Source organism: Diabrotica virgifera, chromosome 1 (genome assembly GCF_917563875.1).
Source record: "Diabrotica virgifera virgifera chromosome 1, PGI_DIABVI_V3a".
Taxonomy (NCBI): domain Eukaryota; kingdom Metazoa; phylum Arthropoda; class Insecta; order Coleoptera; family Chrysomelidae; genus Diabrotica; species Diabrotica virgifera.
In genome coordinates, this window is record NC_065443.1 from 201,267,730 (window position 1) to 201,295,097 (window position 27,368).

General features: G+C 34.9%; 1 protein-coding gene across 2 annotated transcripts in view; it reads right to left on the reverse strand.

The window, feature by feature from the left end:
• Positions 1–27,368, reverse strand: part of LOC114325807 (transducin-like enhancer protein 4) — a 1,285,138-nt gene that overhangs the window by 66,807 nt on the left and 1,190,963 nt on the right. For both annotated transcript variants that reach the window (XM_050641900.1, XM_050641898.1), the window contains one exon: positions 11,439–11,534. In XM_050641900.1, coding sequence (XP_050497857.1) covers positions 11,439–11,534 — 96 coding nt within the window. The remainder of the gene's footprint in view (positions 1–11,438; positions 11,535–27,368) is intronic.

Below are 27,368 nucleotides of genomic sequence, written 5' to 3' on the forward strand. Positions count from 1 at the left end.
TTGCACCAAATAACATTCGAAATACTATAATTGTTTTATTTTTATTCAATAATACAGTAACAAGTATTTTAAAATAAATCTCCTTTTAAAAGACTCTAAAAAACCTTATCTTTTTCGGTGTACGATATTTAACATTCCGTATATGAATTTGGGACCGACTGACATTCCGTATATGCATCTGGAACCTCGCCGTCTATTGGTTAAAATATTACCGCGTGCTGCAACGAACCAATAGAAAACTCCTGTGGTCCAAATACATATACGGAATGTTTAGATGCATATGGGGGTTGAGAGGGTGCCTTTCCCGGCAAGCTTCTCTTTCTTCAATCCTGACCCCCCGGAGGGAGTGTAGTGGTCGACGTGATGTCGTGTATTGTGCATCTCGAAAGATCTCTGTCTCTGGTCATTTCTTTTAACTCATGCATAGGTCTTTTGCATATTCTTGTAATCTGATCGATCCATGTTGTTGGGGATCTTCCTCGTGATCTTCGGCCTTCCACCTTTCCTTGTATAATGAGTCTTTCCATGTTTTCTGTGTTTGCTCTCATAACAAGCTTTCCCGGCAAGCTTAAGTATGGCATAATGCATAATGTCTCCTCCTTCAAGTATTATTTGAGGAGTTTTTTCTAAAAATCAGTGGTTCAAAAGTTATTTAAGGTGGCTAGTTTTATCTGAAAAGCACTGTATAAGTATGTTAATGAGATAGTTCATTATACAGTTACTTTTTTATAATTATTTCATTTTCAATAATGAATATCATTTACATTTTATATAGCAGAGTAGCAAATTATTTTGCTCAGATCGCTGAGAATTTCCTGAAAACTATGCTAATTCCTTTTCAATACTCTCTAATACATAATATGAAGTATAATTTTGAATTTTTGAATCCAGTTGATTACTATTTTTTAAAAATGTAATTGCCACAAACTTTAACCAATATTTTTATTACAAAACACATTTTCTGTATTGTCTAGGCATCTAAAAATTAAGTGAAAATTAAGGTATATTATTTGATTACACAATTTAAGACTGTCTTGCATATTATCTAACCAATTTTTTGTATTTTTGCTATTTTCTATTTTACTATTCCTACTCTAATAAATACAATGAGCCTTAAATTATAAAGCTACTGAACATCGCAAAACAACCTCTTCACATGATGCTTAAGCCTGTTCGGCGTACAATAATAAAAAATGCAATAAGCGCTACACGCTGCAAGAGTCTCTCTTGTCCACGGCTAATACGATTTATGATACTGGCGTGATATCAAGATATCAAGCGACACCGTAAATGGCCCATTATATGGTAAAGAGGCCTGAGTTGTCGCGATCTAGCCTACGCTACCTATCCCTGGGGGACCCCGTCTTCGATTGGGACGGGAAAGGAAAGAGACAGGTCCGCATTTTACAGAAGGCAAATTCTATTAAATAACTTCGTTTAATTGATGGGGAGCGATATTTCGATCTACATAATATTTAGTTTACTTATTTAAGTTTATCACTAGTATCTAGTTAATGATATTATGTTGAGAAAAAAATGTATAAGTTCGTCTAAACCCGGCAATGACGTGAAAAAGCCATGGACAAAAAGTCATCAGTCTTTTTTTTTTCATGGATGCCATCGGTTGTAATAATCTTCCATTCCGTTCAATCGTACATTAACCATTTTAGGATTCTGTAACTCTGTACCAGTGTGTACAGTCTAGAGGAGGAGTACCATATGTTTTTGAAGTCACTCGATAATCTCTGAAAAGATAGTTTCAGGTTATCTGATGTCTACAGAGACTAAAGTGTCTGCAGCTTAAGTCTAAATGAAACATTGTTTTTAGGTATCCTTTGACTGGCTCATATCAATTAAAGAAGCTTGTTGATTCCTACTTGTCCGTAGCAGTAATTCAGCCCTATTAGAACATGTTATATTTACACCATTACTGAATATTCCTAAAGCCGACCGTTCTGCAGTTTTAGACCCGTCTGTACCAGGTACGGTACCAGTCTGGGTCGAATTTTTCCACTGCCCCATCACTCTCGTGGGCAAAGGTCCACTTGGAAAGGTAATTAAGCCTATATCTGGATTCCATACGGCCAGAAACCATAATCAGTTCCGCATTCCTGACTTCGTTTATGATATTACTATGCCATGATCTAACCGTTACTTTGCTCAGGTTTTTCGCCGTCGATAATACCCCATTCTCTCATCCCCTTACAACTACGTGGAAAGGAAGGGAGGTCCAATAGGGCCTTCGTCTGCCAGCTGCTGTTGGTGTGCTATTTACAGCACCTGTGATTCCAAGGCAAGTTAAGTCTTTGCACGTTGCTTAGTTTGAGTCTGTCATTTTTTTGCTATATCTTTGGCCATCATACTATTGATTCATATACGTTTGGTGGTTTACAAAAATCAGTCCTAGTTATCAGTCAAACTTGGGAACAAGTTACACAGTGGTAATATCGAGATGAGTATAATAGAGTTGGGGTAATAAAATTGAGCGAGTTATTACATATATTGATGAACTATCTGGAAGACAAACGTCTTTTTGTAAGAAATTTTCTTCTGTTCTCATTCATAACTGTTGGTATATGCTTTGTTACCAGTTCTCGCTTACTTAAAGTAAGACCAAATACTTACGATGTCGGGATAGTATCACGAGGTTTTTTCCTTGTTTTCCCTCGTGATTTACTATGGAATCTCTAACGCGAGAATTTTACCGTCATCGTTGCATGTGGTTGTCTTTTTAAAGACAGATCACATGCTATGACTTTTTTGTGGCGGATATTCTTGAGTTGGGATTGATTTCATGTAATCGAATGAACTATCTTTTAGTAAAGTCGTCCCAGGAACGCAACTCATAAATATTGGTGATATCATTTTAAAGTCTTCTACTTTAAAATGTATAATATACGTCTGAATAGCCAATATAAATGAGTCAGATTAAATAAATTATTAGAAGAATTTTTTTACTTAGCAACAACATTTTTGTTTATTCTAGTAGTATTTTGTATTTTGACAACAAAACCCGATTTGAGCTTCGAAACGTTAATAATATCATTTTTTTTGGTAAAATTGTGGCTTATTTCCATTAGAAATAGTTGATTAAAAGTACATTCTTTCACGGTTTTTGCTCTAAATCTTAAAGAACTTAGATTGACATGAATTTTGGCATACGTATAGCTTACATGTCAAAGAAAAAAAGTGATATTGTGCAGATGTGTACTTTTGCCCTGGGGGTGACTTTCACCCCCTCTTGGGGGTGAATAAATATATGTCCAAAATAAGTCCGGAAATAGGTAAACTGACTAATTTTAAGTAACTTTTGTTCTGTAGAGCTTTTTCGCCAAGTCAACACTTTTCGAGTTATTTGCGAGTGAATATGTTAATTTTTCAACAAAATAACCACATTTTTAGACGGTTTATCGCAAATAACTCAAAAAGTAAGTATTTTGTCGAAAAAAACGTTCTTAGCAAAAATATAGCCTATAAAAATGTAAAAAAAAATGGTGTACGCGTTAGGTGTCTGGATCTCGTAGAACCAGAGTTATAGCCAATGAAAAATAGATTCATATTCACCAAATTTCAAATAGAATATTACGACGTGAAATATCCAAAAAACTAAGCACTTTTGGGGAAAACCCATTATAACTTTTTTAAAGTGTTTAAAAAAAGCTTTATTTCTGTTTTCAAAAAGTTTCTAGTATTAAATTTAAGCAAGTTACGCTCAAAATAAAGTTGGTCCCTTTTATTTTGGCAAAAAAATCGGGAAGACCACCCCCTAATTAGCAACTTAAATGAAATGAATCGTTACCGCTCCACAAATTATTTTACTTATGTTGTGTTTATATGATCTGTAAGTTTCATCGATTCAAAGTGCTTAGTTTTGAAAAAAAAAATGGTTTCAAAGTAAAATATTTAAAAATTTTAATTTTGAAAAATATGTATTTTTGAAAATCTCGAAAAACAAAGAAAGTCAGCATTGCTTTTCTGAATATCATGTATTTTTTTGTTTTTCTGTTAGACAAAAATTGATTAAGATTTGGTGTTTCTAAATTTTCATACATTCGTGATCAATGACTCGTTCAACCCCTTTTAACTACAGCCCTTTCAATAATAAGGACTTTGAACCGATGAAACTTACAGATCATATAAACAATACATACACGAGTCAATAAACTTGTGAAGCCGTAAGGATTAAATTCATTTAAGATACTAATTAGGGGGTGATTTTCTCGATTTTTTTACCAAAACAAAAAGGGATTAACTTTATTTTGAGCGTAACTTGTTTACTTTTGATACTAGAATTTTTTTTATAAAACAAAAATGAAGCTTTTTTTAAACACTTTAAATAAGTTGTAATGAGTTTTCCCCGAAATGTACAATTCATTTTTGGTTATTTCACGTTAAAGTATTCCATTTGGAATTTGACGAATATGAACCTATTTTTCATTAGCTATAACTCTGCTTCTACTAGGTATAGAGAGGTGATGTATACACCATTTTTTAAAATTTTTTACAGGCTATATTTTTACTAAGAATGTTTTTTCGACAAAGTACTTACTATTTGAGTTATTTGCGAAAAACCGTCTAAAAGCGTGGTTATTTTGTTAAAAAAATGAACATATTCACTGCCAAATAACTCGAAAAGTATTGACTTAGTGAAAAAACTCTATATAACAAAAGTTTCTTAAAATCAGCCAGTTTATCCATTTCCTGACTTACTTTAGACGACCAGGGCAAAAGCACATATCGGCACAATATCACTTTTTTTCTTTGACTTGTTAGCTATGTGTATGCCAAATATCATGTCAATCCAAGCAGTTCTCTAAAATTTAGAGGTTTTGCAATATTTTACCGTTAAAGAATGGACTTTAATGGGAATCTTACTATTTGTGTGTGTTTTTTGTGTTGAAAATTGTATCAAACTATTTTGCGGCTGTAGGATACCAGATGTACTGGTTAATTTTTTATGTGATTCTTTCTGTGATATAGCTGCTTTTGTCTGGTTCTTCTTAATTCCATTTATGGAGTTTATTGGTATTTTTTCAAAAGGGTAGAAATTTTATAAGAAGAACAAGAACGAATGACTGGTTTGACGAAGAATGTCAGATTATAACAGACAGAAAAAACAGAGCATATTTACTGATGCAACAGGGGCACAGAACCCGACAAGCAGAGGAAGAATATAAACAACTACGCAGAGAAGAAAAGAAAACTCACCGAAGAAAAAAGAGAGAATATATGAACAAAGAACTTCAGGAACTGCAAGAACTAAGTAGATCGACAGAGACAAGAAAATTTTATCAGAAACTGAACAAAAGCAGAAAAGACTTCAAACCGAGAACGACGATGTGTAGAGATAAGGAAGGTAATATATTGACAGAACAGCAAGAGATACTAAGAAGATGGACAGAACATTTTACGGAAAAGCTTGAAGGAGATGGGAGTGAGACGAACCCTGATATACCATTAGACCAAGCAGACAACAGAGAAAAGAGTCCACCAACAATAGCCGAGATTAGAACAGCAGTAGACAAATTAAAGAACAATAAATCACCGGGATCGGATCAAGTAGCATCGGAATTACTGAAGGAAGGAGGAGACGCACTACAGAAAACAATACATGTATTGATAACAAAGATATGGTCAAATAAACAGCTACCAGCGGAGTGGAATAGTGGTATTATTGTACCATTACATAAAAAAGGGAATCAGTTAGAATGTGGAAACTACCGTGGAATCACGCTGCTGAATGCAGCATACAAAATAATGTCCAACGTCATTTATGAAAGACTTAGTCCACACGCTGAAAAAATAGTTGGCAGGTACCAAAGTGGCTTCTGTAGACAGAAGTCCAATAGACCAGATATTTGTTCTGCGACAGATCCTTGAAAAAACAAGTGAACATAACATCGACACACATCATCTCTTCATAGACTTCGAAAGCGCATATGACAATATAAACCGAGAATTCTTAATAAAAGCAATGAAAGAATTTAATATACCAACACAACTAATAGAACTGATAAAAGAATCTCTAAAAGTAGAAAGTAAAATCCGGATACAAAACGAACTAACGGAAACAATAGATGTGCAAAAAGGACTACGCCAGGGAGACGCTCTATCATGCATCTTGTTCAACATTGTACTCGAGAAAATAATGAGGGACACAACAGTCAATACTCGAGGAACAATAATTAATAAAAGCGTGCAAATACTAGCATTTGCAGATGATGTTGACATAATCGCAAGATCAAGAAGAGAAATGATAGAGGCATTCAATCAAATAGAACGAGCTGCACAAAATAGTGGCCTGAAAATCAACCAGAACAAAACAAAATATATGCAGGTAAGTAAAAACACAGAAATAAGGCAGCCACAAAATATAACAATAGGAGAATACAACATTGAGGGGGTAAAAAACTTTACATACTTGGGATCCCTAGTCACATCTGATAATAACGTAGCAGAGGAAATGAAGAGGCGAATATTTATTGCCAATAAAAGTTATCATGTCTTAATTCGGCAACTAAGATCAGACAACGTCGCAAGGAAAACAAAATGCCAAATATACAAAACCCTAATAAGACCGGTACTCACATACGGCTCAGAAACCTGGACACTCACTAAAAGAGAGGAAACATTGCTAGCCACCTTTGAAAGAAAAATCTTGCGACACATATATAAGGGCACAAAAGAAAATGGAATTTGGCGAAGAAGGTACAACTTTGAACTATACGAAATATACCAGGATCCAGATATCATAACATTCATTAAAATAGGACGGCTGCGTTGGATGGGACATGTAGAAAGAATGGAAGAAGGCGAAATACCAAACAAAATATTCAAACAGATGCCAGTAGGAAAAAGAACAAGAGGAAGACCGAAGCTGAGATATTTAGAACAAATAGAAAATGATATAAAAACCTTAAAAATAAAAAACTGGAGAAAAAAAGCACGAAACAGATCAGAGTGGAGAAGAATCCTGGAACAGGCCAAGACCCAGAAAGGGCTGTCGAGCCAATGATGATGATGATGATGAGAAATTTTATAAAATATTTAAAACTATGAACATTACAAACACTGACTTTGACGAACACACTTTTTTAAAAGATTATTAGCCGGCAAGCTTTTAATCATTTGAACAAGCTTACTTTTTTTTCTCACTCATTACATTACCCGCCGCACCCTTTCAAACGATCCACTTCGCAGCATAGTCGCCGGCGCTACAAGATCGCCTGTTTCAGCCACTCTGTGGATCCACAGAGTAGCGCTGCAGAGTGGCCCGTCTGGTGTGGCCCTAATGGAAATCCAACTCACATTAGTCATCACTACATGCAAATACATACACTCAACGTGGATTTTTGGTGCTTTTCGATTTAAACTAAAGACTTACCGAATGCTACACTCTTATTTTTGTTGGTATTTTATGAAAACATTTAGGTACTTTTTGTAGGATGACTTAGATATTGTAAATGGGTAAACAAATAATTCGGTTCTGTTTACTTACATAGGTCAGGGCTTAAGCCCCCACTGACACAAGTTTATCGGACCGTCGCAAATCAGTTGCATGTTTCAGCCATGTCTTGTCCGTGTATAAGACAGTCATGGTGAATTTATCGCTGGAGTTTTTGCTTTTACTGCTTAGAATATTATGGGTGCAGCGTGATACAAAAATTCGGAAATGTCAATAATTATGATGTTTTCGGTGGAATTATATTTTTGATGCTATAAAATTTTACTATTTTCAGTCCCCTCTATACAATTTTCACTAATTCACGTTCGTCTCATACGTCTTAAAAGAATAGGGATGTTCACAAAAAATTAAAAAGTCATTTCAAACATGTAAAACGATTAAGAAACACCCTAGGAATAATTGTCCAAAATTTCAACAAAATTGAAAAAGTCTTTCTATAAAAAATCTTTATTAGAAATCTAGCATTATTTTAAATTTCAAGAACGCTTCTCTATTGGCCTGACGTCACTAGTTGCATACCCCAAGCGCGCGCCATTCTCATAGTGTTACTGTTTACCTGTTTCACGTTTCAGGTCATTTTATTTTGTTCTCTTCTTGTTTTATCAGGGTTAAAATGGAGTTTTATAGTGAATTTGTTTAGTGTAAAGTGGATAGACTGTTTGTAAGGACATATTTTGGGTTTTACAAAAATAAACAAATAAAATGGAAGAAGGTTTTCAGAAAGCCGATTCGTATAAACTACCGACTGTAGTGTAGATGTAAGAATGGTGTATGATTTATTGGCATCTTGTAAAAAAATAAATCTACCACAGCTTTACTGAGTGTATATTCCATATAATTTTCCATGTCTTCTTTAAGCTAAAAAAATAAATGCTTAATACTCCACAAAAAAAAATAGAGAAAGTTGTATGCTTGCATTGTACGCATGCATATTGTATACATACATTGGCTGGTTATTATTTTACCTTGGTTAGGTGTATTAAAAATATTTTTATTCTTCTTCATGTGCCTTGTCCGTTGTGGACGTTGGCTATCATCATGGCAATTTTAATTTCATTTGAGGCGTTTCTGAATAACTCGATCGATTTTTGTCCAAATAATTGGCGTAAGTTTTTAAGTCATGAGTGTCTTTTCTTCCGGGTCCGCGTTTGCTCTCTATTTTACCTTGCGTTATCAGTTGGAGTATACGATATTTATCATGCCTCATGATATGACCGAAATATTTAAGATTTCGTTTCTTAATTGTAAAAGAGATTTCTTTTTGTTTTTCCATTCGACGCAATACCTGTACGTTGGTGTGGGTCGCCCAGGATATTTTGAGGATACGTAGGTACACCCACATCTCGAATGCCTCTAGCTTTTTCATTATTGTTTCCATTATTGTCCAGGCCTCTGCGCCATATAGCAAGACCGGAAATAATAACATTTTAGCAGCCGCATTTTTAGTGGGAGAGATATTATGTCGCAATGGGTGAAAATATTTCTCATGCATGTTGTTAAATGTTGCTATGTCCTTTTCAACTCTAGATCTTATTTAGGTTGTTTCGTATTTCGAGTTGACAACTGTTCTAAGGTAAAAAATATTTTTGAACTTGGGTATTATACATTTTCATTTCAACCAATCTTTTCACTAAATTATTAATGATTTTAATATAATATAAAGTCATACCTACATCCACATGTAGTTATTTCAAGGTTTACTTTTACTGTATGTATTATTAGAATCCCGTTTTTAGGAATATCCCAGTTTAAGGAATACAAATTTGAGGTCCCGAAACTTTTTCATTTACTCTTTAAGGGGGTAGGTGCAAAATCTTGGTCCAATGCTATTTAAATTCATTCATTTTTTTCGAATCCTGAGAAAACTAATAAGTATTTTTGAAAAATGTAAATGCAGAAAGAACAATTATTACATTATTACCAAGGGCCGAAAGTCTCTGGAAAACTTCTATAATGTTTATTTTATTAAGTTAGTTCTTTAAGTTAGTTATTTTAAGTTCTAGCTGCAACAAACCATTTCTTTTTCTGTTTTAAATTGGCTGGAACGGTAATAAAAATCTTGTCAGAACTGTTTTTTGATGTATTTACACACCCAGGAACAAAACACCACTTATTTGGCTTTATTTTTAATAATGAAATACGTAAAAAACTGCACACATTCAAATGCACTGAGTAAATAAGTATACAAAACTAGTCGTCGATCAAAGACGTTACGACTGCTGACGTCACAGACCGTAGCCTCGCTGCAGGGTACCGTTTTTCTAGCCTCCAAGAAAATCAACATTATGAACTCATTTATCTTAAAAATAGTACATTGTTTACCGGGTAGGAAAAGCTTAACATTCCTGGACGACTGTGAAGATTGCTAAGTCGAGGCGCAAGCCGAGACTTAGCAACACAGAGTCCAGGAATGTGGCTTTCCTACGAGGTAAACATACTATTTTTCCGCAAATCGTTTAAAATTCGACAGATATTGATTGATTTAAAAAAAACGCGATAATTTTATTCCCAAATAAATGGTGCTTTGAAATTCCTAATAAAATTACTTGGGTTACTATAGAAACGTATTGAGGTTGAATTGTCAATTTATGTAGAACACTAACAACTGTACGGAAATATCATTTCCTTACAGTAAGGAAATGACATTTCCTTACAGTAAGGAAGTCCTGACTTTTTCTTCAAGAAATTTTGACAGGAATGTCAAAATTTCCTGGCAATTTGCGGAAAATATACATTTTTAAACAGTTTTATGATTGTTACGTTATTATATACCTTGTAATCTATTGAATTTAACTATATTTAAAAATTAGTGAACATCCCTATTATTTAAATATAGGAAATTTTCCGTTTCTAAGTTTGGATTGAGTCTGCTTGACTTTTCCATACAGGGTCATTCCATATCAATTCAACACACCTAATTTCCACCCCTCTTCAGATTTGGTTATAATTTGGAATACTCATAGTGGCTAATAAGGTAACCAAAAATACAAAATTTTAAATTTTTATCTCAAACCGTTTCCGAAATATGGTTATGTAAAATTTTCCAAAAAATTCCAAAACACCGCGACCATACTTTTTTGGAATGGTTGTAGAAGCTGTCCTAATTGAGTTAGAATGCTGGGAGAGGTGTCATTTTGCAGCATTTTTAAAGCTCTTTACAGTGATATATACAACATGATGTTATGATAAACAAGTTCCATGACAATTTGTCAATATCGATCTCAAAGGATCATCAAGAATATTAGTTCTCATAACTTCTATTTTTTTGTTCCTGAAATTGCAGTTTCTTGCAAGGCAGTTTTGTTGTTTTTTAAACTATTAAACAGAATTACATCACCCGCAAACCTAGTTGGATTTGGCATCGTTAGGGACACACAATTCTTGCCATTTTTCTTGTTGCTTTTTGCGAAATACTGATAAAGGAACTCGTTTTCTTTTTATACTCACCACGTGCTTAACTTTTTTTTATTAAGGTTTACAAGGGAGGAATTTTCATTATGTCTTTGACCAACAAGCTAAGACCCTTAAAAAATAGCAAACATGAATTTTTCCGATTCAAACCGTTTTTTTTTTTGAAAAAAAGGGGTTTTCCGGTTTTTTTTTCATTGATTAAAAAACGGGTTTTTTAAAACACTGTATAGGATTATAGTCAAAATGACAAGTGACTTAACGATTCACAAAAAGAGTCGCTAAACTGTTAAGTTCCTGGAATATCTAAGAACTCATGGTGTGAAATGGTTAAACAAGACATAACTGTAAGGAGAGTTAATATTAATAGGACCCAAGGTAGAAACATGCACAGAATAATTGGGGAAATCAATCCCCATATGAATATTGCTAGTAGATAATGAAATTTTGACACTCCTTGTATTTTATGCCACTACAGTAAGTGCCAACTGTTGTTATTAGAAATATTAGAGCAGAAATAAAACGAAGGGTTATTCAGGTTAAGATTACGTACTTTAATACTTACGTGACCGAGGTCTTTTTCCTCTTTTTTAGTCTTTTTCAGCTCTGGTTCCTGAGGTGTTCTTGGTCTGTATTTTTCAGCCGGTGATATTGAATTTCTCTGTAACAAAAAAAGCAAAATTAGAGAAAACAATTATACTTCCAGACCGGGCAAACTTAGTTCTTTTAAAACTCTATTGGTTTTTGATACTAAGTTAAAATTAAATATTTTTACAGATATTATACGACGAGTCAATAATAGCTATTTTCTAAACAATGCTGTTATTCCCGAAGATCATTTACGAACCGAACCGCGTTAGCGGCAAGGGAGTATTATTCCGAGAGAATAAGAACCTTTATTACGAGTAATATACTCTGTTTTACCTGCGACTAATTATTTATACCTATTATTTATTCAGGGAAAGATTCAAGGAAAAAGAAGCATAGTGAGACGTAGAATATCATGGCTGCGCAACTTGAGAGAATAGTACGGATGTACATAAAATGAACTTTTCAGAGAAGCGTCTTTAAAATCCAAATAGCTATGATGATTGCCGAACTCCGTTGCGGAGATGGCAGTTAAAGAAGAAGAATTTATGAACATGCAATTTTTAATGAATAAATTTATTTGTCTTTAAGATGAAAATAAGTCATTTTACAATAAATGACTCATTGATATTGATCAATGGTCATATTGATCGTGAATGATTTATTAACTATGGAAGAGTTTTGGAAGAGATTTTGATATAAATATATGGAATTTCGATCGCTGTAAAGGAAGAATATACTTCTTTAGTATTTATCTCTTTAGCTATAATATTCGGTATATTGTGATTGCGCGCAGCGGTCAAATACCTCCTGAGGTACTCTACACTCTAATACCCGAAAGTTAGGTTTGGACCGAAGGGTTAGGTCTTCCTCCTTTGAAAATTGTACTGTATAATATATAATATATTATATAATATATTAATTTTTTAATTAATTAATTTTTTAAAATTAGCAAAATTTGCGTTCAAAACGAATAAGAAGTAAATAAAACTTAGACACCCTGTTGAGAACCCTGACCGCTGCGCGCAATTGCAATCTGCCCATAATATTTGCTGTAGTTGACTTGTTCCTCAAAGAGTGATGAATGTATTCTTCCACTACTTGTGAAGATATCCACCCCCAAGACCCTTTAATCCAATCTAATCGTCACATTCATCAATGTACAATGTGACAGATAAACTACGATAACAATGGATACAACTTTGATGATTTGGCAAGTTTAAAAATTTGGCAATTTGTCTACGAATATCTGTAAATTTAATTTTTCTTATATGTCGTATTGTATATTTCGATTTTTGATGATTTAGATAGAATCAATTGGAAAGAATAAGTCCTTACAATATTGTAAAACCTACTATTTATGGTTGAAATTTCGTAAAGCCTTGGTCTCAGTCTTGGGTATTTTTATTAATAACTCTGTAAATCCTTCACGTCTTGTATATTCATTTTATAAAGACTATTCGAGGGGTCTAAGACGTTTCATCGCCGCCGTTTCGATGCCGCCAGTTCGATGCCGATGCCGGCCGATTCATCGCCAGTAAATTAATCCCTATCTGATATATTTCCGAATTTTCGACAGTTACAATTATTAGTTATTTTTAGTATTAATTAGGAATTCTAGGAAATGCGAGATATGACGGCGATGAAATGGACTGGCGATGAACCGGCGGCATCGAAACGGCCGGCGATGAACCGGCGGCATCGAAACGTCCCATTCCGCTATTCGAGTGGTATGCGCCCATAATTCTAATAATAATTAATAAAACATAAAGCAAATAAGAGTATGAGTTTTTGAATTTATCAGATTTATGTGCTTCGTTGCTTGAAAGTAAGTTGCATATTTTTCCATAGCAACGTCATGGACCATGGTGTATTCTCAACATAAATTTAATCAACGAATAGAATGACCATAATGAAGATGGTTTGTATTTTGCTGTCAATTCAGTGAACTAAGATTACTAGAACATTTTCGGAGAATGTTCTGCTAGTAAAATAGCATTTCTATTTGCCGATGATCTAGATGCCGTCGTTCATTCTACAAGAGAGGTGGGATAGATGTTTTCACAACTTAAGGAGGAAACAGTTGGTCATGAAGAGAAGGAAATACATGCTAATAACAAAAATTCAAGACCAAGAGTTATACAGAACAATAATTATTAATAAACACGACTTCGAAGTGGTAAAACAATTTAAATATCTGGGGGCGGAATCACACATGATAACCACATAGAAAAAGAGGTCTCAAAAAGGATAGCTATGGGGAATAGAGCACTATACTCCCTATCATCATTACCGCTAAAAGACAATCTCAATTAAGACGATACGTCAAGTCTAGTACGGTACTTCCGGTAGATGGGGTGTCAATTATTCGTCCAGTTGTTACATAATATGATAGGGAAACATAGACCCTACATCAGCGGGAAATAATTAAGCTGCTGGTATTTGAAAGGTATAAATAAGCTGCACCTGCACATAATGATATTTGGCCATCAAAGAGATGAATTGACAAGAGAGTGGAGAAGGCGCCGCAATGCTGAATTTTTGACTCCGTATGGTACTGAAAATATCGTCAGACATATAAAAGTTAACCGGATAAGTTGGAGAGGGTTATGTGGTAAGATCAGAGGACAACAGAGTATTAAAGACAGTGTTTCTTCAGAAAGCAGACGGTGGAAGACCAGTAGGCCATTCCAGAAAAAAACGGAAGGATGATTATGAAGCCGATTTATCTAAGATTGGGGTACAACGATGGGAAATGGAAGCGCAAGATCGTAGAAGATGGAGGTCTATAGTAGATGTATCGAAGACTCACCCCGAGTTGTAAAGCCAATGAAGAAAGAAAGATTTTAACAACGGTTTCCATCTGATTCGTATTGTCTTACAATTTTGCTTAATTGTCAAGTTATCTACAAAATGGTAGGGGAGCTCAAGCGGGGATTTTTGCAGTTACTCGAGCGCGCCAGATTATCACATGGGAAGAAACCTTGTACCCTATAAATGTACCCCTACCATATATTGGATCTTAATACAGGAAGTTCGTTAAGGGGGGTCCGAAAAAAAATCTATCCTTAGAAAAACTCGACATCGTCAGATTAAGATAAGGTAAGTTTACGCGCTCATCAGAGACGTATGGCAAGAAGAGAAAATACCCGACGACTGGAAGAAAAGTATAGTATGCCCGATCTATAAAAAAGGAGACAAACTCCAGTGCAAAAACTACCGTGGAATCTCTCTACTATGTACAGCATATAAAGTCCTCACGTATATTATAAACCAGCGGCTCCAACCACTAGCAGAAAATATTATTGGAGAGTATCAGACGGGCTTCCGACGGGGAAGATCGACACTGGATCAAATATTCACAGTAAAACAGATCTTGAGCAAAGCATGGGAACACGATATTGATGTTCACAACGTGTTTGTAGACTTCAAACAGGCATACGACTCAGTCAAAAGGAACAAACTATACTATATATTGGCTGAATTGGCAATACCACACAAGTTAATAAGACTCATTAAAGCCACAATGGATGAAACTCAGGCATGTGTACGAATACAAAACCACCGGACAGACTTTTTTAACATTTCGCAGGGACTAAAACAGGGAGATGGGCTGGCCCCAACATTGTTTAACCTGGCACTGGAGTATGCGGTTAGGCAAATGCAAACTGGACGAGGAAATCTACTGACCAACCGAACGGTTCAACTGGCCGCTTATGCTGATGATATTAATATTATGAGTAGAACATCAACAGGAGCACAGGAAACATATGCAGAGTTAAAAACACAAACAAAAATGCTAGGTCTGGAAATTAACACAGAAAAAACAAAAATAATGACTCAGACGAGAAGAAATATAGTCCCAGAAAACATTATACATGAAGATGTCATTGAAACGGTTGAAAAGTTTACATACCTGGGAGTAGAAATATATGCCGACGGATCAGAAGATGGAGAAATAAGGAAGAGAATAACGCAGGCAAACAGAGCTTATTTTGCCCTCTCCCATATATTTCGGTCAAAAAGTGTCCACCGAAATACAAAGATGAGAATCTATAAAACCTTAATTCGACCAATAACATGCTATGGCAGTGAAGTCTGGGTGCTGAAAGAAACATCCAAAAACAAACTCGACACATTCGAAAGGAAAGTACTTAGGAGAATACTAGGACCTGTGAGGGAAAACGGAATCTTCAGAAGTCGATACAACAACGAGCTTTATCAACTTTATAAGGAAACGCCCCTATCAGACTTCATTAGATTACAAAGATTGCAATGGGCCGGACATGTGATAAGAATGGGAGAGGATAGGCTACCAAAACGAGCACTGAATGCTAGAATGCAAGGAAAGAGACCGGTTGGGAAGCCACGAAAGCGCTGGGAAGACACAGTAAACAGCGACGCACAAGCCCTTTTAGGAGTCCGTGTATGGAGAAGAGCAGCCACAGACAGGCAAGGGTGGAGGCAACAAATAAAGGAGGCCAAGGCTCAATTTGGGCTGTAGTGCCGTAGAAGAAGAAGAAGTTTACATGCAGAACAGTGTATATTTAAAAAATCTGACGGTTTGAGCAGAGTGTAAGGAAATGGCTGAGTCACAAAGTTTCACAAGAAAAAAGCGAATATTTCGAGAAATAAACGTTAGACCGAAAAACTAAAAAATACTTTTTCAATATTTTTCAAAAATCTATCGAATGATACCAAACACGACCCCCACGGAGAGGGGTGGTGGGTAAAAACATTTTAAATACGAATCCCGCAATATTTTGCGAAATGAACATCAGATCGAAAAACTGCAATTTAGACGTATTCATATGTAGAATGACACCAAACACGACCCCCACGGAGGTGGGGTGGGGGGTTAATTTAATTTTTGGTTTTAGGACCTTCACTCTTCACAATTCAATAAGACCCCATGGCGCTCGAGTAACTGCACATTTATCATACTTTCCTCCCCTACTATAAAAATGTTGTAAAAAAATATACCACATAAAACCTGGTTAGGCTGTAAAACTCACAGTCAATATTTTTTACCGTGTACGTAAAGCTCCCGTCCGCAATTTTCACATTTCGAACACGATCTACCGCGAGGAACCCCGCGGGGCCTTATACGTCTGTTTAAATCATCATAAAATAAAACTACATGATGCCGTGCAAAGGTCGTCTTCTATGAGATGTGTGTATATCGCATGTGTATGCAAAACGACGACGAGAACATGGCAGAAAAGAGGACGAATGTATCGGTAATGCGGACCAAGAGACGTAATTTATAACTCGGTGTGAAACGTCTTATTCATGGCGGAAAACATAAGATGGTGTTGTAAATTTCTACATAGGCGGTACACAGGAAATTGTGGTTTTTGACTAATGAAACCATTTTTAGAACTAATGGTTTAAAAAAAAAGGATAAACGATGTGAAACAAATACAAATTGTAGTATACTTGTTAAAGTTACAGATAAATAGTGTTAAAGATTACAGTTAGGTGTTTAGCTTGCACACTGCTTCTTTGCCACTGTTATATCGCCTTCAATGGTCTATTCTATATCGATAAAGTTTGAGCGCAATGGGTTTCTCGTATTTTGTCAGAGTACAAAAAAAAAGTTGCGAATAAGTTTATCTTCAACAACATCGCACGGAATACAGGCAAAATGGTGATGACTTTCCTTCATCAATAATTGCTGGCGAGGAATCTTCCTGTCATTATTTTGAACCACCCAGTAAGTTATCATCGATGCACTGAAAATACGCAAATTCTCCACCATCAAAGAAGTTTAAAGTTCAATCATTTGCAGGCAAGGTCATGTTAACATTTTTGTTTCGACCATGAAGGAACATTGTTCATAGTATTTATAGAACCTAGAGTTCATATCAACGAAACGTGCATATAGAGTGCTCGAATGACGAAACCGTCCATGGAAACTCTCACGTAGTGTCATTATTCTGCAAAATAGTGAAATAAAAATTTACAACGAAATAAATGGCACACCATTAGAGCATCCACACTATGGTCCCGATTTATCGTCGTAAGATTTTTATATCTTTGGGCTACTGAAAAAGGCGTAAAAGGTAATTTTTAGTCGGACGAAAAAGTACAAAATGCCGTTGAAATCTTCCAAGCAACAAACGCAAGAATTATTTAAAACAATGGAATATGTGCCAAAGATTTCAATTGAACAAGCCTCAACTACTAATATAACGATCGGATGGATAAGGGATCATGAAGGCTGAACCTGAAGGATCAGGACGATATTATCCTTAGATGAAATAAGGATTGACCGAGGATAAGAGTCCATTTATCATAAAGGGGAGGACGTATACTCGTATAAACCTTTTAAAAGCTGTTAATAAATTATTGCTTTTAAAATATACTCAAATTGTATTTTTGAACATCTTATTTATTTTATATAATAATTAAATTCCAATGTCAAAATTTAGTTTGACATTCACGAAGTGTCAAACTAAAATGTAAATAACCTATGCTCTGCTTAACAAATCGAGATTAAAAAACTAGCCTACTTAATAGCAACGATTTCAGCTGGACGTGTAGTGTGTCGGCAGAAAATAAACCGATTGTGACGTCAGATTTTAGCCTTTGAAGTCGCTTATCTCGAAGACGGTTAGAAATATCGAAATGCCGTTTTCAGATTTGGATTCAGAAGAAAAAACTACATAAGAATCCATCGATAAATCTGATCTGAGTATTGCAGGAGCGGCAACGCAATAACACACACACTTCTGCGAATTTATAAACGAAATGTTTTCGTTGAAAATTAAAACATAATCATTTAAAAATGGTTAACAAATTGCATATGCACACACAAAAAAAAATTGTTAAATGGACGATTGTCACTCTCACTAAATAGCTATTGGTTTCTGGGATACAATGGTGGTTCCAGGTTTCATCACCAATAGAAATGTTATTCAGATTAACCTCAAACTATTAAATTTTTATTGTGTACCCAACGCCCTGGAAAAATTTTTATCTTCAATTCAGTAAAAGTTCTGTGCACTTACTTGTTATTTAAGATAATCAATGGGTCTACCACGTTGCTCAAATAGACGGTCATAAAATGGGATATAAAGGACTTACTCATTTATATTTGAGATAATAGCAATTTTGGAACGCCCAGTAGAAAGTTTTTAATTTGTGTTCATACTACATATTTAAATTCGGCAAATCAGTATTCAATATGGAAAACGGGGTCGATTCGTGGCTTTTGACTTCAATATGGAATCCTGATCTTCGTTTGGCGTTGTATCAAAAATAAACTAATTGTAAGATCGCTCCGTACAACCTATTAAAATATGACTGTACAAAACCGTAAACAAGTTACTCCTAATTTATGCTATTTCCGTGTTATTCTGCGTACACGTTGCAGTTTTTTAACAATTTTCGTATAATATAAAAAATAAGAAAGACTTCTAAATTTTTTAGTGTCCGTACTTTCAGTTCAGAAACTTTTATATGGTTGTTGTGTCTTCCAAATTCAGTATAAATTTGGATTTCATTATTTTGCATTTTGTTTATAAATAATCCAGTAAACATCAGTCTATCAAATACGGAATAAGTTTATTCACAGCACTTATAGTCCAGAAAGCCACTGCGCATCCGCTAGGAAAAATATTCTAATTCGGTTTTTTTGTACAATCTTACTCAAAAACCCCTATTCTCATTAAAAAAATCATCTATTACGTCATCACGTCCAGATAGATGACGTCACTAGTATACCATATATGCCACAATATCATAACTTAAAAATAAAAATCGACCTGTTTCGGGATTTTTCCTTAAAGTCGCCGGTTTACGAAATAACGAATTTATTCCTTTCATTTGCACCATACTGTCGGTGGAAAATAGTGTCGTGCACGCTTGATTAGCAATTAAAAAACAAAGGAGTTTTAAATATTGTATTGCAAAAAACTCTTCGGGATTTCATCAATCGATGTTCAAAGAATATCTATCTACCTTGGCAACATTCAAATTTTCAGCTTTTCACATAGTTTTTGAGGGTTAAAAATGGCCGATTTCGTAATTTTTCAATTTTTAATCGCTTATATGTCAAAAACTATCATTTTTAGAGAAAAGTCGCTAAAGACCTTTTCTCTTTGGAATGATCCAAAAAACCTAAAAAAAACTTTTTTCCGTGCAACAAAAATAATTTTAGGAAAAAAACAAAAAAAAACGTTTAAAAAATTTTTGACCACTTTTTGGTCCTGGCAACATGCAAATTTGTTAAAAGGAGTCCTTTTTGAGTAAGATTGTGCAAAGAATCCGAATTAGAATATTTTTCCTAGCGGATGCGCAGTGGCTTTCTGGACTATTAGCACAATAGTTTTATGTTAACTGATTGGTTTTAATTAAAATAAATATTGACAGATTGGTTTTCAGTAGTAATTGCACAAGAGCTCTGAAATTATTGAATTTTTCCCGAGTGACACTTTGACAGTTTTAAGTTCACGAGCCGAAGGCGAGTGAAATTATGTCAAAGTGTCACGAGAGCAAAAATTCTATATTAATTTCAGAGGTAGAGTGCAATTTGTTGCGATTATTTCATGAATAGAACTGTTCAAAACCAAAATTTTATTGTAATTTATTTATGTAAGTACCATTAAACACACAGTTTTTATAAATATTTGACGATTGAAAGTCATCACTTTTATAATTTTTAAAACATTAATTGTCATTAATGTCACTGAATGTATTTTTTCGTAGCAACGAAGGGCATCTGACGTAATATACTTAACGACGGGAGATTATCAAAAATTATCGATTTAATTCAGATTTCTGTAGCTTTCTATTGGTCAGAATCTCCTATGAATGAAATAATCAGTAGTAATTGCACAAGAGCTCTGAAATTATTGAATTTTTTCCGAGTGACACTTTGACAGTTTTAATTTCACGAGCCGAAGGCGAGTGAAATTATGTCAAAGTGTCACGAGAGCAAAAATTCTATATTAATTTCAGAGGTCGAGTGCAATTTGTTGCGATTATTTCATGAATAAAACTGTTCAAAACCAAAATTTTATTGTAATTTATTTATGTAAGTACCATTAAACACACAGTTTTTATAAATATTTGACGATTGAAAGTCATCACTTTTATAATTTTTAAAACATTAATTGTCATTAATGTCACTGAATGTATTTTTTCGTAGCAACGAAGGGCATCTGACGTAATATACTTAACGACGGGAGATTATCAAAAATTATCGATTTAATTCAGATTTCTGTAGCTTTCTATTGGTCAGAATCTCCTATGAATGAAATAATCAAAATAATTAACTCAGTGATTTTGACATGCTTGCAGACTGTTTTTTTATCGAAAAACTACATATTATCGTTCCATGCATTACACTAATCCCACCGGAAAGCTCATCGAAGGGCGAGCTTTAAACTTTTAAAAAATGACGTATCTCACATATCAAACATTCCAACTAACCGCTTTACCTAGCGATTAGCGATTTTTTCCATTGTACAAACGAAAATTAAAATGGAATGAATCCGAATCATATGGAAACGCACAACAGTAATCCTCGTAATATCAGTTTGATACGTGTTTCTGAAAAACAATGTAAATAACGGTGATGCTATCCGAAAAAAAGTCCAATGAATAAATTAAAAACCTAATCCCGAGAGCATATTTGAACGTGATGTTAAACTGGGACACAAGGGTTCGTGTTGGGGGAGCTCGGACAGAGCAGAACTTGTCTACAATTATTATTGGTGTACTCGATAACAAAGAGAATTGGTAACAATATTTTACGATGGATTCGAATTTAAACATAGATGTAACGAAACCTTTACTTTCATTATTATAAAAAATAAATTCAAACTATATTTTTGAAAAAGATTTTCATTTATTTATACATGTTTCACTTCACTGTAACTTCTTAAGATGTTCATCATCATTATCTTTGGCTTTTACAACTCTACGTAAGTCTTTGCCGCGTTTACTATTGTCTTTCATTGGTTTCGATCGTGTGCTATTTCCCATGGTCTCACTTCCATCTTATCCAGGTCTTCTCTGACTACATCTTTTCACCTTTTTCTAGGCCGTCCTGGCGATCTTCTACCGTCTGTGGTACTCCGTACCACGTGGCCTGCCCATCTTAGTCTATTGGCTTTTATGTATCACGATGTTTCTCTGCCCGAAGATAGTCTCTAATTCATTGTTGTATCTGCTCCTCCATTCATTTGTCACACTGCCCGTGCAAGAACCATATATAAATCGCAGGATTTTGCGTCCCCATACTAATAGTTTATTGATTTCTTTCTTCTTCAATACCAATCTTTCGCTTCCGTATGTCACTGCTAGTCGTATTATGGTTTTGTAGATTTTGATTTTGGCACGCCTTGAGAGAAGCTTGACCTTATTAGATGTTGAACGGCAAAGAAAGATGTATTCCCCTCCAGTATCCGTATTTCAAGCTCCCGTTCTCCTGTGTTGTCATTGTCACTGGTAATTGTTGTTCCTAGATATTTGAATTCTTTAACCACCTCAAAATTATGATCGTTTATGGTAATTTTTTATCTTATTCGCTGTTGTTCTTTTCTTGACACGACCATATTTAGTTTTTTCTTCGTTTATTTTCAGGCCGCGACATTTAGAGTTGCTTCTTCAAAGTTAACTTCCAGTGTTGTCTGTGCTACTGCATCTACGTCATCTGCAAATGCGAAAACAATCTTTGCTCCTCTGGCAGTTATGTCTGGTTTGACTCTGATATAGATTTTCCGCATTGCATATTTCAATGCTAGACTAAATAGTAATGGGGACAGCAGGTCTCCCTGTCTGAGTCCGGTGTTTACGCCGAACTCGTTTGAAGTTTTGCCTCTAACTCTAATTTGTGCAAAGGAATTGTTTACACACACTCGGGCAACCATGGTCAGCTTCTTCGGTACGCCTAGGTCCACCATTGTACGCCACAGGTCCATAGTTTTAATCGATCTACGGAATCATATGCTTGCTTGAAGTCTATGAAGATCTGGTGTACGTCTTTATTATACTCCCAATACTTTTCTAGCATTTGTCTGATAGTAAATATTTGGTCAATTGTTGATCTTCCAGGCCTAAATCCACACTGGTAATCGCCAATAGTTTCCTTTGTATATGGTAGTAATCGCTTTGGTATCACTGAAGCCAATATCTTATAATGTAGTACTGGATAGTGAAATTCCCCTGTAGTTGTTACATGTATCCTTTCTGCTTTTTTTATGTATTGCCTCGATAATATAGCCACTCCATCTTTTAGCATTATTTCTTCTTTCCCATTTCTTGATCTTTTATTATTTGATGTGTTTTAGTTCTAAGTTCATGCCCTCCTTTTTTGATAAGTTCTGCATCAATATTGTCTAGTCCCGGGAATTTGTCATTTTTTAGGGTTTCTATCGCGGTCCTAATTTCTTCTAGGCTTGGCGGGGGTACTTCTATCTAGGCCGTTTGGTACTCACAATTTGCGTTATTTTCCTCAGCGTCGCCCTGGACATTTAGAAGATTTTCAAAGTATTCAGCCCATCTTTTGATTATTTTATTTTCAGCTGAAATCATTTGCCCATTTTTATCTCTAAGATATTAGGATGCCTTACAGAAGTTTGTAATAACCGGACTCAGCAGACTTCCCGTTGTCACTTGTCACCACTGCAAAATCATCTGTACCACTCCGAAGTATGTGATGTAAGGAGATGAAAACTATGGTTTCGGCAGATTCCGAGATAATTGTTGCTAGACATAACTATTTCGAGAACTTGCAATCATCATCATCATTCTCTTTGCCTTATCCCTATGCGGGGTCGGCTTCCCTAATTGCATTTCTCCACACAATTCTATCTTGGGTCATATCAATGTTAATCCCATTTACCAACATGTCCTGCCTTATCGTCTCCCCCCACGTCTTCTTTGGTCTTCCTCTCCTACTCATTCCAGGAATCTGCACTTCAGCTACTCTTCGTATTGGATGATTAACGTCTCGACGTTGAACATGACCAAACCATCTCAACCTATGCTCTCTCATTTTGGCATCAATTGGTGCCACACCTAGACTTCCCCTAATATACTAATTTTTAATTTTCTCCTTTCTTGTCACTCCACTCATCCATCTAAGCATTCTCATCTCCGCCACATGCATTCGTTGTTAATCTTTCTTTATCACTGCCCAACATTCAGTTCCGTACATCATAGCCGGTCTTATGGCTGTTTTATAGAATTTTCCTTTCAGCTTCATTGGAACTTTTCTGTCACACAACACACCACTCGCTTCCTTCCACTTCAGCCATCCAGCCCTAATTCTACTGCATGCATCTCCATCTATTTCTCCATTACTCTTGAGAGAACTTCCAATCATCGACCTATAATAAAGTCATTGCTGATTTGCAGGAAGCAGGAGGAAAAGAGATGGAAAAACTCAAAAAACTGGGAGTGAGACAATGGGAAATAGTGGCACAGGACCGACAAACATGGAAGGCAATAGCTCACAAAGAGTTGTAACGCAATTAACGATAACGACGACGAGGAAGGCAAGATCTTATCTAAACAAATAAAATGTTTTTGTAGAAAAATGCAGTTCCTTTTTAGACCACGTAGGTAGTTACTGACCAACTATCTAATGCATAAATATAAAATCCTATTTTTGATTTTGAGTTTGAATAAAAATAAGGGCCCAGCCCTGACAGAACGATGTTGAGAGTGCGGATTCTCCAGGGGGGGTGCGAAACAAGGGTGAAGTAGTGGCGACCATTTGGCCGGAGGCGGTAGTATGCGCCGCCGACGATGGCAGGGGTAATTGGGGGAGATTAAGAGATCGGCAGCGCCACATAAACACAACCCTCGCTTGTGAAAATCACTTTTCAATTCAGGATCATTGAATAATTAATATTGACTCTATTTTTGGCTGTGGATCGCATACAGTGGCGTTCTACGTTCAATATTACCTATTTTTAATTTGTCTATTTTTCGTTTTAACAGTTATGATCCTCTTCACACAAAATGTGTCTAATACTCATTGACATTAAGAAAATCTACTAAATATGTTGACATGTTACAGAATACGTTCCAGTGAAGATAGCTACAAATGATGAATGGCATAACGAAATATTGGTGTTTGGCAGTAATGGTAAATTTGATAAAAATGTAAATTATTTTAATAACGACTGTAGATTTGATGGTTGAAAACCAAAATGAATATTTAATTGATATCTGCTGAATAGGTATCTGTGGTAACTGGTATTTTGAGTCATCTGACTCTATTGCCAAATCTATTCGCTAATCTATTAAAGGGCAATTGCTAAAAACATGTCTAAATTAACTGTAATTGACATCAAAACAAACAAATATTTAACCCTTCGTGTTTTATATGGATTAAAAAAGCAGATTCCATAAAATAATATAATAAAAAACTCTATGTCATATTATGTATAAGTTTTTAGTTTGTGAAAACTGTCATTATAGATAGCAGTGCGTGAAGGGTTTAAAGTGCGCGTGAAGTAACAATTTATTTTAAATGGGATTTACTTTTTCGCACACTTTCAATGGGTTTTTTGTCACACTTTCATATAATCAAATATTCTTAACTTTGGCGTTGTCATGGTGATGACAATATGAGCAATGACTTACAACAAAATTTTTTGACAGTTTTGTGGTTTGAAAGTAGTTAGGATTTTTAAATGTCAAAGTTCTAAAAATTGTAGAATAGAAATGAGTTCCAGTGACGAAGAGTTACAGTTTTTTTATTTGTTTATCGTAGATAAAATATTGTATGAAACTGTGGGTGAAGTACTTTTTGCGAACTTACGCGATGTTTCTAAAAATCGCGTGCGTTCGCAAAAAGCATACTTCACGAACTGTAAATAACTATTTTCAAAGCTTTCTTTCTGTATATTTAAAGCATATAACATAATACATTATAATAATACATGACAACACAGCCAAACGCAAATATGTATTTCGTTCAGTTGACATGATTTGTAGCTACCTTCACCGGAACGTATTCTGTATGTTGCCCAAATATTTTTGTAATGTTACCACAATTAGGTGAATATAAAAACTACCCATAAAAGAAAAGCCGATGTTGGATTAAAAGACCATTCTATCAGCAAAGAAGAGAAAAAGGGTAAGACAATTCAATATCACAAAAGAGCCCCACAAAGACACTATTATTATATTATCTTCACTTTTTCGTTTTCAGTTCTCTCTGTTCTCTGTTTTGCAAAAGATGGGATTAGTATCTTCATTTAAATCTATTGTATTACATTTTTTATTTAACAGTAGAAACTTGAGAAGTTTTTTAATCCGTTTTTTATTTTTTTTCATGTTTTTATTTGTTTTTTTTTTATCGTTTAGTCAACATGAAACAGTCGTATTTTGTTCAATAACTTTTTGTGGTTCGACTTTTTAAATAATAAAAATGCAGTTTCTCTTTACTCAATCTATAGCAATAAATTATCACACTTAAATGCATTATTTTCTTGCTAAATTACCTTTGGATCAAAGATGTGTGATAAGTACATTTTTTATCTTAATTTTTTTTAGTTCTATCTTTCTGACTGTATAAGACATTTATGTTCCCGCCATTGAGCGGTATGTTGAATAGCAGTGCTTATTAGTCACAGAACTCGTGTAACTAATTGGGAATCTTTCGTCAATAAAAATATAGATATTTTGTCGAGTCATCCGGCTATCAGGGCTGTTGCTCCGAAGTAATTGATCTCCCTATGTCTTAGGGTAGCTCAAAGAGTTTACAGACTTTGGCGAAAACTTCGGGTTAGGGGATGAAAAAAGATGATACTTATTTATTTTAAAATGTTTTTACATAGACCGAAATGTGAAGACATTAAACACATATTGTTCGTCCGCTATAACTTTTCCCATACGTCACGTTTCATTTTCAAACAAATTAAGTCAAAACATAAAGTGAAACGAACGTCGATGTGTATATACATTTTGTATAGGTACTGTATACTATATACTACACGCATCGGCGTACGTTTCACTTTATGTTTTGATTTAATTTGTTTGAAAATGAATCGTGCCGCATGGGAAAAGTTATAGCGGACGAACAATATATGTATAGCAATTGATGGCTTTGTGAAAACTAAAATTTACGGGTTTTAAGATTTTTTTCAAGTCGTCTGTTTCTGAAATATAGAATTTAGTCCATACTTTTGCATTATACTGTATAAATACATATGCACAAATGTAGATACACGTTCTTGATGTAGTGATCAATTGAATTCTTCACTATACAACCATTAAAATGGCACATCCTTGCCTTTTTTCTATACAAAAACTATCTTCACCACAACTGCATCTTCTGTCGATCGAACATAAATTGCTTGTTTGCAATTAACCCGCAATAATGTTACGATCAGACTGTTTTGGAAAGGGGCAAAATGTCGGCGACAATTTCAAAATCAGATACAAACAATTAAAATCCAGTTCCGACAAAACGCCGGATTTCATTCCTTAATGTCATCATCAGTGTCTACGAGTCCTCACCGGCGAAATAATAAAAGCCAGAGAGTCAATTAATTGATGATGAAACGTCGAAAGCAAGAGCGTCGGATGGTGGCATTAAACCAACAAAGAAAGACAGGCGTACGTTCTCATATAAACCAGAGAATTGACCGAAGTAATATGAAAAACAGAAACGGTTTGGGGCTTTCTCTTTGAAAAATAAAACTATTTTTCAAATTTTGATAAAATTAAATAAAGTACCCCGAATAATGAATATAGATGCTTAAAAATTCAAAATTTTCATTTTCATTCAAAATTATACAGGGTGTTTCATTGGAAAACGGGAATACGTGAATGGTGAATAGAGGTCACAGGACAACAACGTAAGTTGTTAGACTGAGTGAGAATACAAGCGCGTCAACATCTGCAAAATGCGCTGGAATTTTTTTTTGGAAGAGGGCCC